The 15,483-nt window shown below is 46.2% G+C and overlaps 1 protein-coding gene across 2 annotated transcripts in view; it reads left to right on the plus strand.

The window, feature by feature from the left end:
- The window catches only part of HDX (highly divergent homeobox), a 41,289-nt gene extending 34,751 nt beyond the window's left edge, over positions 1-6,538 (plus strand). For both annotated transcript variants that reach the window (XM_032123895.1, XM_032123896.1), the window contains one exon: positions 18-6,538. In XM_032123895.1, the coding sequence (XP_031979786.1) occupies positions 18-143 (126 nt within the window). In that variant the 3' untranslated portion in view covers positions 144-6,538. The remainder of the gene's footprint in view (positions 1-17) is intronic.
- Positions 6,539-15,483: the final 8,945 nt, after the last annotated feature.

Raw genomic sequence — 15,483 nt, forward strand, 5'->3', positions numbered from 1 at the left:
TGTATTTTCCCTTGTAGGCCCTGCTTTCAGACTTACCTCCTGAACTTGAAGAAATGGATTTCAACCACACCTCCCCAGAGCCCGATGATACCTCATTCAGCCTCTCGTCCCTGTCGGAGAAAAATGCCTCAGACAGTTTGTGATTTCTCTTTTTTTGGAAGTGACAGAACAGAAACCCCACGTGAGGTGCAGGGTTCAGGAGAGAGGCTTTTGCTCTGCAGTGTCCTCAGCCCAGGGGAGCCAGCCCGAGGAGGAGGAGCTGGTGCCGAAGGGCGGCTGTGGCTCCTCACGTCCTTGCACTGCCCAGGAATTGGGAATGTTGGGTTTGGAAAATCAAAGAACTGGCTGAGGGAAGGGTTCACTGGGAGCAGCTTGGCCTTGGGTAGGATTAACTTCTGACTCTCCAGAATAACTTTGGCTCTGTAGCAAAGTCTTTTTGAGCAGGGATGCAAGAGTGGAAAACAAATGTCATGTGACACACAGCGAATACTTCAGCGTCACGTGCTCCCCAGGCCTGTTTATTATATTTTTCCCCATTTTTACTCAGGTAGGTGGACTAAAAATTGGGGATCCAGATAGAATAACAGGCTTTCTCTGAGTTGTGCTTGAAAACCTGAAATTAAACTGAAGTGTTTTTCGTTTTCTGACTTGAGATTGTTAAATCTTCCATTTGTCTGACCAAAATAGCTGAAAAAACCTTGAAAGGCTAACTGAAAAAATTGAATTATCGTAAATAAATTATTAATGTGAAGAAGCAGTGATAAGTGTTGGAAGAAATGAGGTGGAAATGAGAACCCTGATAGCTGCAGGATACAACTGCCTAATACAGTAGCAATGGGATTGGATGTTTACACTCTTTAGGGTTTAATGATTGTAGTCACAGTGTTTATTTGTCAAAGCCTGAATGCTAAAGTTCTGCATATTAAGTCTTGGTTATATATTTTTCCACAAACTTTGCTCCATTTTACCAAGCCAGTCAGAATTCCACAGCTGTCATTGCATCCTGAAAGGTTTTCCAGTGTTGGGAAGTGAGTTTTGCAGATCTGGTTTGAAGCCCTGCCTAGTGGATTTTTTGGCAAGTGCCATTTCTGAACGGTGATCTCAATTGCAGGCAGGAGCTGAACTGAATTCGTTCTTTCCCAGAGCTGTTGGCACTGAATCCCTTCACTCCTGTGGTGGAATGGATGTGCAGAGATGTTCAGATGGATTCAGTGGGGTGTGTTTGTGTCCAGAGAATGTCTGGCCACGGCAGCAGTGTCAGGGTTGAGTTGACAGGGAGGTGACCAGTCCAAGGCTGGTCTCAAACTTGGAGCTCTTTTCCTCCAGGATGTTTCTGTGGGATGCTGCAAGTGCCTGCCCATGGCATTGATGCTCCAATTCCAACCTGGATATCCCTCAGTAAGCATTTTTCACACAGATACTTGAGGCTGTAAAAAACCTGATCTTTCCATTTTATGCCAAATAATAATTGACTCTGGGGAATCCTTGTTCATGCAGTGAGTAATCCCCTTAATTTCAGTGGGAGGTCCAAGGTGTCTCTCAGCAAATCCAGAGTGTTGGGGAAATAACACCTTTTTTTTCTTTAATACTGGGATTAACTCAGGTTTTAGGGTTTTCTCAGTCTGATCAGTTCCTCCCGAATCACTTGTACAGCTCTTTTTGTTTAGTATCAGTAGTGGGCTCTGTTCTTCCAGGTTTTTAGTCTCTCCTGTCCTTGGGCATGAGGAGCTTTTAGCAATACTGTTAAACACCAGCTGCAGAAAGAGCAGGAACAGTTTTAAAAGGTGTTCTGAAAAACCAAAAGCCTCACAGTTCTGCCCCTGTACAATTCTGTAAGTTCCCAACAGAGCTACCCTTCCACAGAGAAACCCCAGAATTCCAGGCTGCTGGGCCTGTGTGTGAGTTGAGGCATTAAAACTCAGAGGTTTGTGAGCAGAGCTCACAGTGCTGTCCTTCACAGGGAGCATAGAGCTGAGCTGGAATTCTGCTCGCTCTGAAAAACTCATTTATAAAGGGTTTTCTATGCCAGGCCAACAATGGTTTCTATTGCTGTTCTCTCTAGACAGGAAATTTGTGCCACTGACAATGAAACCTCTTGTTTTCTGCGAAATTAAAAAAATAATGCTGGGATTTGCCACTATTTGGCCCCTGTTTTCCTGCTTCTTCCACTTAAATTCCCATGACAGAGGGCGGGATACTCTTAACAGAAGTTCTCAATTTCATGGTCAATTAAATCATCCACCTTCCTGCAAGAAAAACTTCATTGATGATTCATATTTTGCTGTCTTGCTGCTATTTCATATCCAAACAAATCGAAGGGATGAATTTTGAATGAACTGTTTGCTAGATACAAGCAATTTTGTCAGTCCCTGTTCTCCAGGAAGCTGGAATCCTCTTGGATGTGCAGCTGAGATGAGCTGCAGCCAACGCCCACCCCATCCCTGGGGGATTTCTGTGGTCCTTTCTCTTGTGGGGAGACAAAACACAGCGAGGCAGCAGCGCTGCCACAGCCTGGGACACGACAACACTACAGAATAGTCAGGAAAAACAAGTGTAAATTCTATCCCTGAATAATGAAATCTGGGGAGGGAGATACTCCACAGCTCCTTGGCTGGGCTTGCTTTCAGTATCAGTGTGTATTTCCAGCAAAAATCTAATGACTGTTACTGTTGGTGGTATTTAAGTAGTGGAGAGCAGTGGGGGTGGCTCTGGTGTGGATTTGGGCTCTGGGTATTTCCCCTGTCTGTAGGAAGGTAACAAACACCTGTTAAGTGCAGTTCATCATTTCATAACCTTCTATAGGAGATGTGCTTTCCAGGGTGACAGAAATCAGCCCCCTTTCTGTTTCAGTGAGTGACTCTAATGTGCATCATCTCTGCAGCAGAAGGGCCACCTGTTGATGGTTTTATCACCTTTCTGTGGCCACGTATCAATGTTTGACCATCCCGCACAGTCTCTCATTGACTTTGTCCATGCATGATGACTTCCCTGGCCTTGGTCATTCCTAAAGCATCCGTGGGAACATCAGAGAAGAAACCCAGGTGGGAAAGTAGCTCAGAACAGACACTTCAACCAGAGACAGGATGGGCTCTCCCTGGGGAGCTGGTTTAGATGCTGGAAAGTTTGCTCATGGTTAAAACCCTGTTTCCTGGAGCTCTGCCTCCCTTCCTCTCCCTGCAGGTGATGCTTCAGTCACATCCATAGGTCTGACAGTAACAGGAAATACTCCAATAAAACAATAAATGCTCCAGTGGATGAGTTCGGGGCAGGTTTAAAGGTACCTGAGCAGATGAACCGGACGAGGTTTCTGGAGTGCCCAGCCCTGGAGGCAGCTCTGCACTTTAATCTCTCCAAGTATTTCTTTTCACTAAGGCAATAAAAAGTGTGAGATGAGGAGTTTGGGGCTTTGCAGCTCTGTGAGTGAGGAAAGGTTCTGTCTTCTCCCTTGGGAGAAGCTGTGTCTGCTGCTGGGCTCATGCAGGTGAAGTGGTGGAACAAACCAGCAGCATCATGGGCATCCTGGCTCGGGAATGGGAATCACTGCTTAACGTGGATCTGCTCTCCCCTTTGGGATGTCTTGCACTGCTGTATTCCTGACGCTGACCACAAACTCCTGCACAGCACTGGCCTTCCCCTTGGCATTCCAGACACAGCCACTGCTGGCCTGGGGTCTCAGGGTGCTGCTGGTGTGAGGAGGGGCAGGAATATGCTTTAGGGGAATAGCACAGAGTTCCTGCCACAGGAACAACTCAGAAGCTTGATGTCCTCCCTCCAGCCCCCTGCCCAGCTGCCCCAGGCCAGCAGGGACCTGGGGGCTGAAGGGCTGGAACCTGGCCAGATCCTGCCTTTTCTGCCCCAAATCCTCCCAGCTCACTTGGGAGGTGCCTGGGCAAAGTTAGGGGTGGTTAGTGAGGAAACTCCACCTGGGTGCCAGAGAACACGAGCTGGGTTGTGGTGGTGGATTTCTTTAATCAAGAACATTTTGTCACATTTGACCAAATGTGAAATCTGAGAAGGTTGGGGGAAAAAAATAGACAAAGCAGCACCACAAAATGGGTGTTTCCCGTGGCAGAACAGGTGTTTAGTGTGAGTATTTATTGCTCTGAAAAGCAGCAGCTGCTTTGGTCAGAAGGCAACATAAACAGGGCAGAGCCTTGGGCTTGTGGGGGTTCTTTTTCCACAAAGGAGCAAATCCTCTTCACTGAAAGAGATGTTTAAGGATGTTCCTGGAAGGAAAACAGTTCAGGTCAGTGCTTTGGCTCTGGGAACAGTTTCCCATGTTACTGAACTAAGTCAATAACTCTTTTCCAGCTCTGTTTTACATTTTACACAATGCTACCTCTGAAATGTGACACCCCTTAAACCCACACAGAAAATGTGAATTTAGGATTTTTTTTAACCTTTTATAGGCAATAAATTATTCCCAACATGCATCCTTCAGTTTTGTGCATGGTTTTAGCTGAGTGTGAGCCATTCACTTTGTTATTTTAGTGCTGTTTTTCTGTATTTGTGCTCATTGCAATCTGTGGACGAGGAAATAATGGGATATTAGGGAGAAAATCTTAGCATATGTTCATGAGAGAAAATATTTATGTTAAAGCTGAAGGATGGTGGGGTGGCTGTGCTGGTTTTGGTGCAGTTACTGTGAGAAATAGGTATTATCCTTAATTCTGGTACTAACGATTGTTGTAGCATTGCTCAGTGCATCAGATGAATTAATCTGAGAGAGCAGTCAGTGATCTCAGCACTGTAAGGAAAAGGATTTTACACTTTCTGAGACATCACAGTTCATAAATACCTCTGCAGATTTTTGTGTCAGTTGTTTCCTTTTTTTGGCATAACTTTATAGAGACCTTGTAGAAAGGATTTTGAAGTGTTCAATGAAAATGGATCAGTAATAAAATGAGGTCAAATGTAGATTTAGACCATGTTTGTATTCAAGTTTCATCTGAAAAGAGTTCCTTGAATTTCCCCCATCACATTTCTCTCCCTGGAATGTAGGGGAAAGAGTGGCAGGATGCACAAGGGGATGGAGGGAATGAGGCCCAAAGAGGCAGAAATGAAGGTTCTGGGTTTTAGTCAAAATTTCAATAAACTAAAAGGGTTTTGTGCTGTGGAAAACAAGAGCTTCTGCTTTATCTGCAGATTTTGTGAAATAACAGTTCAAAAAGTCAGTGGCAAATACACTGAATTGTGCTGGGGGGAAATTGTCTTTTCCAGTAGGAATTTTATCATTTCCAGGGTTAATTCTGGAATTACTGAGTGCGTGTGAACACACAGATGCAGATTTACAATGTGCACAGTTACACTGAACTTGATCACAGTAGCTCTACAAAGGTATTTTAACTTGAAATGTTAATGGAATTCTTCTAAAATAGATTTCATTTGCTCTTCTTTTCATGTTTTGCTCTATATCAATTACATAGTTCTGAAAATTACTCAGATCCATCCATACAAATATGGTTTATTGTTTATGTCCTTGCAACTGGTAACTTTTAGGCTTGGAAATTCTTGAAAATGCCCATAATAATGATACTTCTAAGTGATCTTGACAAATAAACTGCTGTATTTATGAAGAGATAATGAATATTCTGCCATGATAATTTCTGCTTTATTTTCACTATAGGAATCAGTTTCATTAAAAAAAAATACTCTGAAAGTTTAAATATTATTGTATAACTTGGATGTTTTCCTTAGCCTACAAAACAGGATAATTGATGATTTTAAATCTTTTATCATTTCCTTATGGGCCAATTCCTTAAGCTTTGTAACCTGAGTGTATTCCTGAGTTTCTCTGTGAAAATCACTATTTATATTGCATTTTTATGATTTGTATCAGTACGTGTAGCAAAGAAACTACTACAAACCTTCAACTGAAGTACCTCCACTATGGTCCAGGACACCTGGTCTGGGCATTTTGAGTGCCAGATGCCCGGAGAACCGGTCCAGACGTTTGTATTGAGTTGGTTTTCTGTGTATATAAAGGGTATTTATAATCTTGTATTAACAGAGTCATCATTGGAAATGCTGATTTCCTGCTTTCGAAGCCTGCTCAGCTATTTTTATATAAAACGTTGGTCTTCGCCTTAATTTTTTTTGGTGAAAAGTTGTGCCATAGATATTTTAACTTATCTACAGATCCTTTACAGAGTTTGCTTTGGCTTCTCTTAATTAATTATTTTTTCCTCAATTTGTCCTAATTTGTTTTCTCCTCCAAATGCATCTCAAAGTTGGTTTGCTTTTTAAATTTTTTTTTTTTTTTTTTTTTAAGTTTTGGAAGATCCCTTCATCTGCATGCTTTGGTAGCTCGAGTTTTTCCTCTGTAGTTTATTGTTTATAGCTTAGAAGAACCTTTTATTGAACCCCCCTGAAGTAATGCTTGTACAAATGTATTTAGGGTGGCCCAGATGGTCAGAGAAAAGGGCTATTTAGCATTGGTAAATTTGTCTACTGACTTAAGGATATTTTTCTACGTCTGTCAAGTTTGGGACTATGGATAAATGAAATAAAGGTGAACTAACTCCTTTTCCTATATGAACTTCTCTGTTTCTGTGTTTATTATGGCCTTGGAAATGTTCAGTTCCATTCAGAGCAACAAGAACTAAATCCACATCAGGGCTCAGACCTAATTCTTGAGTTCCCACCATATAAATCACTTTATTATTTATGGAGAGGCTTTTCAGAATTAGAATTTTGTACAGAACTTGGAACCCTCTGTCCCAGGAGCAGTGAAATGTTGTCCCTTCCCAAAGGGATTTGTGTCCACTGAAGGCACTGCACACCCAGCGCTGACACAGCTCAGTTCGCATGAAGGGGGTTGAGTTGTGGAGCTTTTTAAAAGCTATTTTTAAGCTAAATGTGAGCTCTTGGTGCTGTTTTCATCCCATCCCTTGGCATTTCCCAAGTTAAAAACCTCCAGAGCTAAATCCCGTGGCCTATGACCTCAGCCCCAATCCACGTGGATGGAAACTGGGAAAAGTTGTTAAAGCTGATGCTTCTTGGCTTTAGGAGCAATGCCGGTGCTGAAAGTACCACCCCGGCTGTCCTGGGGAGCTCCCAGTGCGGTACCACGGCTGAGGGGCAGGATTGAAATTTAATTCAAACCCAGGAATAGTGAAAAAGAGCCGGAAAGGATCGCACGGAAAAGGACTTTGGTGCGTGGGGGCATCCCGGGCTGGTGTCGGGCGGGGACACGGGGGGAAGGAAGGTGCAGGCGGATCCCGCAGCTCCGGGCTGCCTTTGGTGGCAGAGGCTGGCAGGGACACGGGGGGAAGGTGCAGGCGGATGGAAGGTGCAGGCAGGGACACGGGGGGAAGGTGCAGGCGGATGGAAGGTGCAGGCAGGGACACGGGGGGAAGGTGCAGGCGGATGGAAGGTGCAGGCAGGGACACGGGGGGAAGGTGCAGGCGGATCCCGCAGCTCCGGGCTGCCTTTGGTGGCAGAGGCTGGCAGGGACACAGGGGGAAGGTGCAGGCGGATCCCGCAGCTCCGGGCTGCCTTTGGTGGCAGAGGCTGGCAGGTGGCGGTGTGGCCGCGTCCTGCGGATCCTGTGGGCACACGCTCACCCGGCTCCTCTCCTGCACTGCAGATTTGCACAATCCTGATTAGTTAAACTCTCAACGCTCCGAAGTCACCCAAACTCTGAGCTCAACCCCCGCCCAGCTTTGGAATTACGGCTGCAGAGAGGGAGGGTACAACCAGAGAGAACATGGATGGAGAGGAGTTATATCTGTCCGACCCTAAAGATTTATTAACAAATGTTGCTGGGACCCTGAGGTCGCATGTTTTGGGAAAAGCCCACCCCGAGCAGGGTGGTGCTGCAGCTCCATTGCCACCTGGTGGCAAAAAAAAACAGGAATTGGGGAAAAATGCCTTGAACTGTCCCCATACTTCATAGTCCAGAATGAGCAACTATTTCTGTCTCAATGAAAAATCTAAATGCCCGATTTATTTTAGTATTTGTAAAGAGGAGACTGAGATCAGACTGAAGGTGCAGCCATAAACCAGGAACATATTCCAGTTTAGTTTCCCCACATGGATTTAGGTTTGGGGGCACCAAAGCTGCTCCGTGGGATGAGGTGATGCATGACCAGCAGGGACAGCTGGGGTCGCCACTCCAGCTCCATGTTCCTGCTGCAGGGAGTGAGGGGAAGGGTCGTGGGAGGAGAAAGAAACTGGAACAAAAGGTGTTTTCTGGTTATTTTTTTGCAGTTGTTATTTTAGTGGTGAAATAAAGTAGAGGATAGGGCAGGAAATGTGAAAATGTTCAGACTTTATCTACTATTTGATCTTGCTTTTTGGTTATTTCTTGCTGGAAATATGGAATAATCTTCGACTGTGTAGAGTTTTTCACTGGAAAAAGCTCATTTGACTTTTTTTGAAAGAAAAATTCCCACCAGCCTCAATCTTCCCTTGGCAGCCTCCTCCTCTTTTCTGTTGAATGTGAAATTTTCTATTAAAGGCCCTTTACTTTTTCCTTCCGAAGATTTTGGGCTTGGCCAAAATTCAGGGGAATTTGAAGTGAATTTGAAGGAGTCACCCAGCAGGTGCCACCCCCTCAAGGATGGACAGAGCAAGAGAGCAGCAACCACACCAGGAGAGCCCATTGTGGGAAGGGTAAATCCTTGGAATGGCACCTGGGAATAGACACCCCATCAGGTCAAAGACCACGGGTTAATTAACCTGGGTTTAATGTTCTATTAATCATTTCCCTCTGTAACAGTTGCAAACCCATTGCAACCAAACCCCCCAGACCTTCATTCCCATACCAGTAATAAATGGCTCACTGTGATCCGAACTATAAACAGATTTCATGAATTCTGCCAGAAATTGAATATTGAATTATTTCTTTATGCCCACATGTCTTTCCTGGTTTGCTTAATTCTGCCAAATATTTAGCTCAGCCTTCTCTTCTCTCAGCAACCCACACTCTCCTGGCTACATCATCCCATTTTTGGACCATTATTTAAAATTTCGGTCTTTTTGCAGAGCCTGGCCAAGGAATCAAAACTGATCAGGGAGGAATGAAACAGCTGAACATGTTCAGCTCCTGTGTGGGGATCGGGTCATGGGCTCCTCACGAGACACCTGCGCAGCCAAGCAGCGGGGTTTGACCCCAGCCCAGTAATGCTGGCACAGGCTCCCTGGTTTAGCCCTTTTGGGGAAAAATCCCGCTGGAATGTGCCTTTTGTCTAAACACTGAGCTCAGGGCCATGGGAACAAGATGGACACTTTTTTGCGTGTTCTACAATCAACTTCACAAATACATGATTTTCTGAGTTTCCATTCTTTAAAATATTAATTTGTCCAGGGTTTTTTTCATACAAAACCCTGAGTGTGTGGCTGAAAATGCCATTTCTTGCTGCCATTGGGGGCTGTGAGCTGGCTCGCTGCTGCCATGATCTGCGTCCTCAGCAAGAACCAGGACTCACAATTTTCCAAGTGTTGCTGATGGCCTGAATGACAGGCAGAAAATACTGACAAAATAATCCTTGTCCAGCAATTAGCAGTAAAACCCCCGTAATTTGTGCAAACATTCCCAAATAAAGACTCCTATCACCTTTGCAGGTTATTTTCAGTTGCTTTCCCCCGTTTAATTCAGCTGAAGAAGCTAAGATGTTAAACCATTCAGTGCTGTCGCTGCTCCGTGCCCCCGTGTGTCCTGTCCTGGGGGAGCAGGAGCAGCTGGCTCTGCCGGAGCCGTTCCCTGCCGTGCTCCCAGCCCGGGGACAGGGATGGGGACAGGGACGGGTGGCAGCGCCGGCTGCTCGCTGCTCCCACGCCAGAGCCATGTGTTGATTCACTCTGTAATTGATTTGGGCAACTCGAGGCAATCGGTTTCCAAGATACCACATCCTTCAGATATTTAAAACCCCTCACTCTGGCAGTGTATTATATTTAAATGTCGATGGATGATCCGGGTGTGTATTTATAGCCACGCTCAGATGGGCTCTGGGAACGGGCTGTGGATGGCTGGGCAGGGAAGCGTGTGTGGCCAGAATTCTGAGGGGGCTGGGGCAGTGGGGGCCCCTCTGAGTCCCCCCAAAATCAATGTCTCACCATGGGTCAATGCATCAGAAGTTCTGTTGGCTCCACCACGCTGGGGTTCAGTGCAGCTCCAATTTACACCCAGGCCATGAGCAGTTATTAGAGACTGATTTCAGATTTTCCTTCACAGCAGTGATTCCTGATTTCCCAGCCTGGGGCAGTGACTGGTCCAGCCAGGTGAGGTACATTTTGTTTGCTGTTCCTGTCATTCCTCACAGTCACCTTCCCACCTCCACACCACTGCCATGGCTCACACAGGGATCACTCCCTTCCAGCAGTGAACATTGGCTTCCTGGATAAAAGAAATTTCCGAAGAAGAGAGAGGAAACTGCTGTGATCTCCCTCTGGATTTCCAGCAAAACAAAAAAGTGGAAATTTTGGTTAAATTGGTTATTATGAGGCCTGGAGCTGCACACACATCTTGTGAGCTCAGGGTTTCCATACGTGGAAAGAAAACTTGTGTACGTAGAAGAGGGGACAGCTCTGAAGCAGGCACAGCGGCAGGGATAACCCAGGAGGTGGATGGGGACAGGGACACACAGGTCACCCCGTCTTGGACTGGCTCTGCAGGTGCAGCTCTGAGCAGGAACGACAGGAAGTACCTGGAGAGGAACAGTTCCCAAACTCCTGCTTTGGGCTTCTGGAGCAAGAGGAACACTCACCCAGATGCTGAAGCCTGGCATGAGCCCAGCTTGGGCAATGCAGAGCTTTCCTTGGTTTAGCTCAAAGCAAGGTGTAAAACACACTAAGAATGGAGATAAAACAAAGGCTTGGATTTGTGGCCTCCCTGCTCTGCCACCACCACGATTAAAGTGGGGATCCAAGATCCAGGATCACACATCAGCCAGAGGCTGGACTCGATGACCTCAAAGGTTTTTTCCAACCTAAAGGGTTCTGTGAAATCTTCCTTTCATCCATGCCTTGGGCGTGGATGGCCCCAGGAGGCCACAGCAGGAATGGAACAGGACCAATCCAGCTTGGAAGTGCAGGTAACAAAGGTTATACTGAGACACAAAGTGTCTGTGCACGATGGAGAAATGGAAACTGGTAAAAGAAGGAGAAGGGTCGGGAATGCAGGGAGTGCCAGCCATGGACATCCAGGTGATGGGGGAGAGAGAGAGGAAGAGCAGCAGGGAATGGGAGCAGAACACAGCAACGCGGTGGGGTTTGAGGGGCTGGCCCTGGCTGACCCTTCAGAAGGCTCAGAGCAGTCACCTGAAGGAGAGGGTGTCACCCGGTGTCACCCGCGGCTGCTCCGGCGCGGCTTGGCCCGGGCTCAGCAGGAACAGCTCCCGGGAAGCGGCGCGGGGCGGGATGTGAGAGCGCTGACGGCGCTGCCCGTGGGAGTAGCTGTGGGCTGGGATGACGGGTGATTTTTGGCTCAATAAGGAAAAAAAATAAAACCCAACCTTTTTTTGTTTGCTTAAAGCCTCACGATGAGCTTCAGATTGTGGACTTTTCACTGGAATGTTTTAGGACTGGAATACATGCAAAAAAAAAAGGAAAATCTGCACACAAAATAATGATTTGTATTAAAAGCAGTGTAGTAATAAGCAAAAGTTAAAATACAATCCACTAGAAAACCCCCTGCTTAGGAGGTTGTAAAAGCTGTTTTTACCCTTATCTACTAACAATGTTGGGTTACTTATTTCTTTTTCATATCCCAAAGATTTTACAATGATGAGTGTTTTTTCTGGAAGCATTTCTTAGTTCAAGGTATGAGAGCTTCAATAGATCCCACTCATGCTCTGGATAAACTGAGTCATTCCAGCTTTCTCCAGCTGAGATCTGACCTTTGATAAGTTTAATTTACACTTCTTGGGTGACTCCTTGAACTGCTCTGTCATTTACAATATAACTATTGAGGCTTGTTAATGTGTCTAGGGCTGATCAGCCTGCTGGTCACTGTGGGGTTGAGGACACCTGTAAAACTTCAGACCATGATTTCCAGCTCAGAAACATCTTGAGGGACGAGGGAATTGGACCCTTGGCGGGACGTCAATAGGACACAGAAGGGTTTGAGGGGGAAGGAATTTTAGGCTCATCCTGTTCCACCTCCTGCCATGGGCAGGGACACCTTCTACTGTCCCAGGTTGCTCCAAGCCCCATCCACCCTGGCCTTGGACGCTTCCAGGGATGGGGCAGCCACAACTTCTCTGGGCAACTTGTGCCAGGGCCTCCCCACCCTCACAGGGAAGAATTTTTTGCTAATATCCCATCTAACCCTAATCTCTGTTAGTCTGAAGACATTCCCCTTTGTCCTGGCACTCCACACCCTTGGAAACAGTCTCTCTCCATCTTCCCTGTGGACTCCCTTCAGGCACTGGAGGGCCACAACGAAGTCTCTTCTCCAGGCTGAACAACCCCAATTCTCCCAGCCTTTCCTCACAGCAGAGCTTCTCCATCCCTCTGATCACTCTGGTGCCTCCTCTGGAATATTTCAGTCCTGTTGAGTTGCAATGCCATCATAGTTGTTCTGGCAGGTGCTTTTCCCAATGAGCCCCCAGCCCGCATGGATTCCTCATCCGCTCCAAGGCCGTGCCAGGAATGGCAGCAGCAGCCAAGGTGTCCGCAGGGGAGCTCTCCCTGTTTTCCAGCTGTATGGAGCAGAATGAAACAGAGGTGTCACTGTGACAAGCCAACAGTTCTGAAAAAGCATTCCCAGAGTCTCCAAGCAAATTTGGAGGAAGCCAGAACCACGGGGTTGGAGTTAAACAAACAAGCAGACAAACAGGGAATGACAATTTTGGGCTCCCCTGAGCTTTCCACAGCTCTCAGCGGCTTCAGCAGATCCATCAGAGTGACACGAGGGGAGTCAGAGAGAAATGCTGAGCAATCAGTCTGGCATTTTATGGAGGAAAAATCCTTTGTAGAGAAAATATTTATGGCAAAGTGTTCTCCAGTACAGAAAATTGATACCATGTGTTCATCCCGTTAAAATCGTATCTCAGGGGTCTGGGGGCCTCCTGCTGGTTCTGTGCTCAGGTAATAATCTCCCTTACTCAAAAAATGCCATTAATTGAGTTCATTGGGTCCACTGGGTCCAAAAAAATGCCATGAATTGATATCAAATGGGTCCATAGTTTTATTTGTAGCTGTCAATACAGTTGGAATCATCTCAGAGTGAAAACATCTTCCACCTTGAGCTCTAAATAACCAATATTAATAGCTAGGTGCAACATAAAATACTTTATAACTGTCTTATTAAAATGCATTAAGCAATGAAGACTTTGTCATAACGGAAGAAACACATTACTGCTGTTGCTGCAAGCTTAATGATTGTGCTTAATCACCCATTGTTTGGTGATTGAAAATTTGGAAAGGTGTTTTAATTTAAATTTTGAAGCATTCTTGGAGTTCATGTGCTTCCGAAAGGCATTGTTGGAAGTCAGTTGTGGCACTCACAGAGGCACAGCTTCACAGTAAATCCAAGTTGCTGCTCGCCCAGCCACATGCTGCCTCAAGCCCTCGCTGCTGAGCTCAGGGACAATTTTACATATCATTTAACAAGGCTGACTGCTTCTTTCTTTGAGTTAATTTGAACTTCAGACCTTGATCATCTGCCTCTGTTTATGTGCATTTATCCATCCTTGAAAATTTTCAAATTAATATTTCACTGTGAATATTGGAAGTATTTTAATTCTGACTATCTCTTTCAGTGGTTCCTGTAATTACAAGGTACGTCATTCATTTGAGATTTAAATCTGCTTCCTTCCCACACAAACCCAGCATTATTTCTTGTTTCCTCAAGATGACTGTTAGCAGATTTTAAAAGTGAGGCTTAATAATTTTTTGTACCAAAAAAGCAGATCCTCCTCTTTTAAAGAGTCCTGCCTGGTGCTTTTTCCTGGCCTTCCAGAGGTGGTACCACACTGTGTTTGTTGCAGGAAGAGAAATCGAAGGTTTTTCCTTCTCCTTTTTATGAGATAAATATTGATGCTCAGAATTACGTATTTTAAACTCGCTTCAAAACACCACAAACTGGTGAAATGTAAACTGAAACCAGGCTGGAGCTGAGGTTTTGTAGCTTCATTAGGGAGGTTGACGTACCCCAGAATTATTCTTGCTGTTTACAGGTGATTCATTGCTCAGCCCGTGTCTCTGCTGCTGGGCTGGGCTGTGGGTAAGAGCCGTTCTTTACAAGTCTGACCTCATCCTGTGAGATGTTTCCTCCATTGAGTGCTCGTGTTTCTCATTGAAGCCAATTCACAACATTTACTAAAAAACCCTCCCATTAAGGGCGGTGAGAATCTGCCTCTCACACGGCATGGACTGGATTTTTCCCTTATCATTGCAAGTCTGCTCGTCTGTCAATTTTTACCACTTTCAGCTGTTCTGCCACAGCTCCATCGATGCTTGTGACAGCTCCTCGATGAAAGGAGAAGCAGCTCTTTCAGTGTCAAAGTCAACTTGTTGAAGATTCTTCATAATTGTTTGTCCCTGTAGATTTACAGCAAAAGAGGAAACGTGACAAAGAGCTGGGAGTGGTGGCGAGCCCTGTCCTTCCTTACTCAGCGTTCAGCTGCCCCGTGGCTGCCGTTGGTTATTAGGAACGAGGTAATGAACTGCAAAGTGTTTTGTGGCATTTCCCTGTAGGAAAGACACTGATTGAAGATCCGTTGCCTGGTAAGTGCTGCCTCAGATTTGTCCTGGGAAAGCACAATGTGACTGGGACAGCGTTGACTTTGCTGGCAGTGCTGTGCTGTTGGATAGTGTTGGAGGATGGGCAGTGAACTCCTGCAGAGCAGCACAGGATTCCAGAATCCCTGAGGCTGAGAAAGACCTCTGGGATCATCGAGTCCAACCTGGGACCTATCCCCACCTTGTCACCCAGCCCAGAGCTCTGAGTGCCACGTCCAGGCATGCCTTGGACACCTCCAGGGATGGGGACTCCAAACCTCCCTGGGCAGCCCCTGCCAAGGCCTTTCCATGAAGAAATTCCTGCTGATGTCCAACCTGAACCTCCCCTGGCACAGCCTGAGGCCGTTCCCTCTCCCCCTGTCCCTGTTCTCTGGGAGCAGAGCCCGACCCCCCCGGCTGCCCCCTCCTGTCAGGGAGTTGTGCAGAGCCACAAGGTCCCCCCTGAGCCTCCTTTGCTCCAGGCTGAGCCCCTTTCCCAGCTCCCTCAGCTACTCCTGGGGCTCCAGACCCTTCCCCAGCTCTGTTCTCTTCCCTGGACTCGCTCCAGCCCCTCAATGTCCTTCTGGCAGAGAAATCAGGAGCGGGTTGGAGTTCTGGCATGTATCCTTTACTTAATACACCTATGTAAGCCCAGCTGAGAGAAACATGAGTTAGAGGCAACTTGCACTGTTCCTTAGTCTTTTCAACAACCCCGTGTGTGACTCGAGAGGCTTCTCAGCCTAGTAAAGAGTTTCAAGTAAGTTCTAGTCACTTACCTTCTCATCTCAATAGAATACTGTTATTTGTCTAATTGTT

This window comes from Corvus moneduloides, chromosome 14 (assembly GCF_009650955.1).
Source record: "Corvus moneduloides isolate bCorMon1 chromosome 14, bCorMon1.pri, whole genome shotgun sequence".
NCBI lineage: Eukaryota > Metazoa > Chordata > Aves > Passeriformes > Corvidae > Corvus > Corvus moneduloides.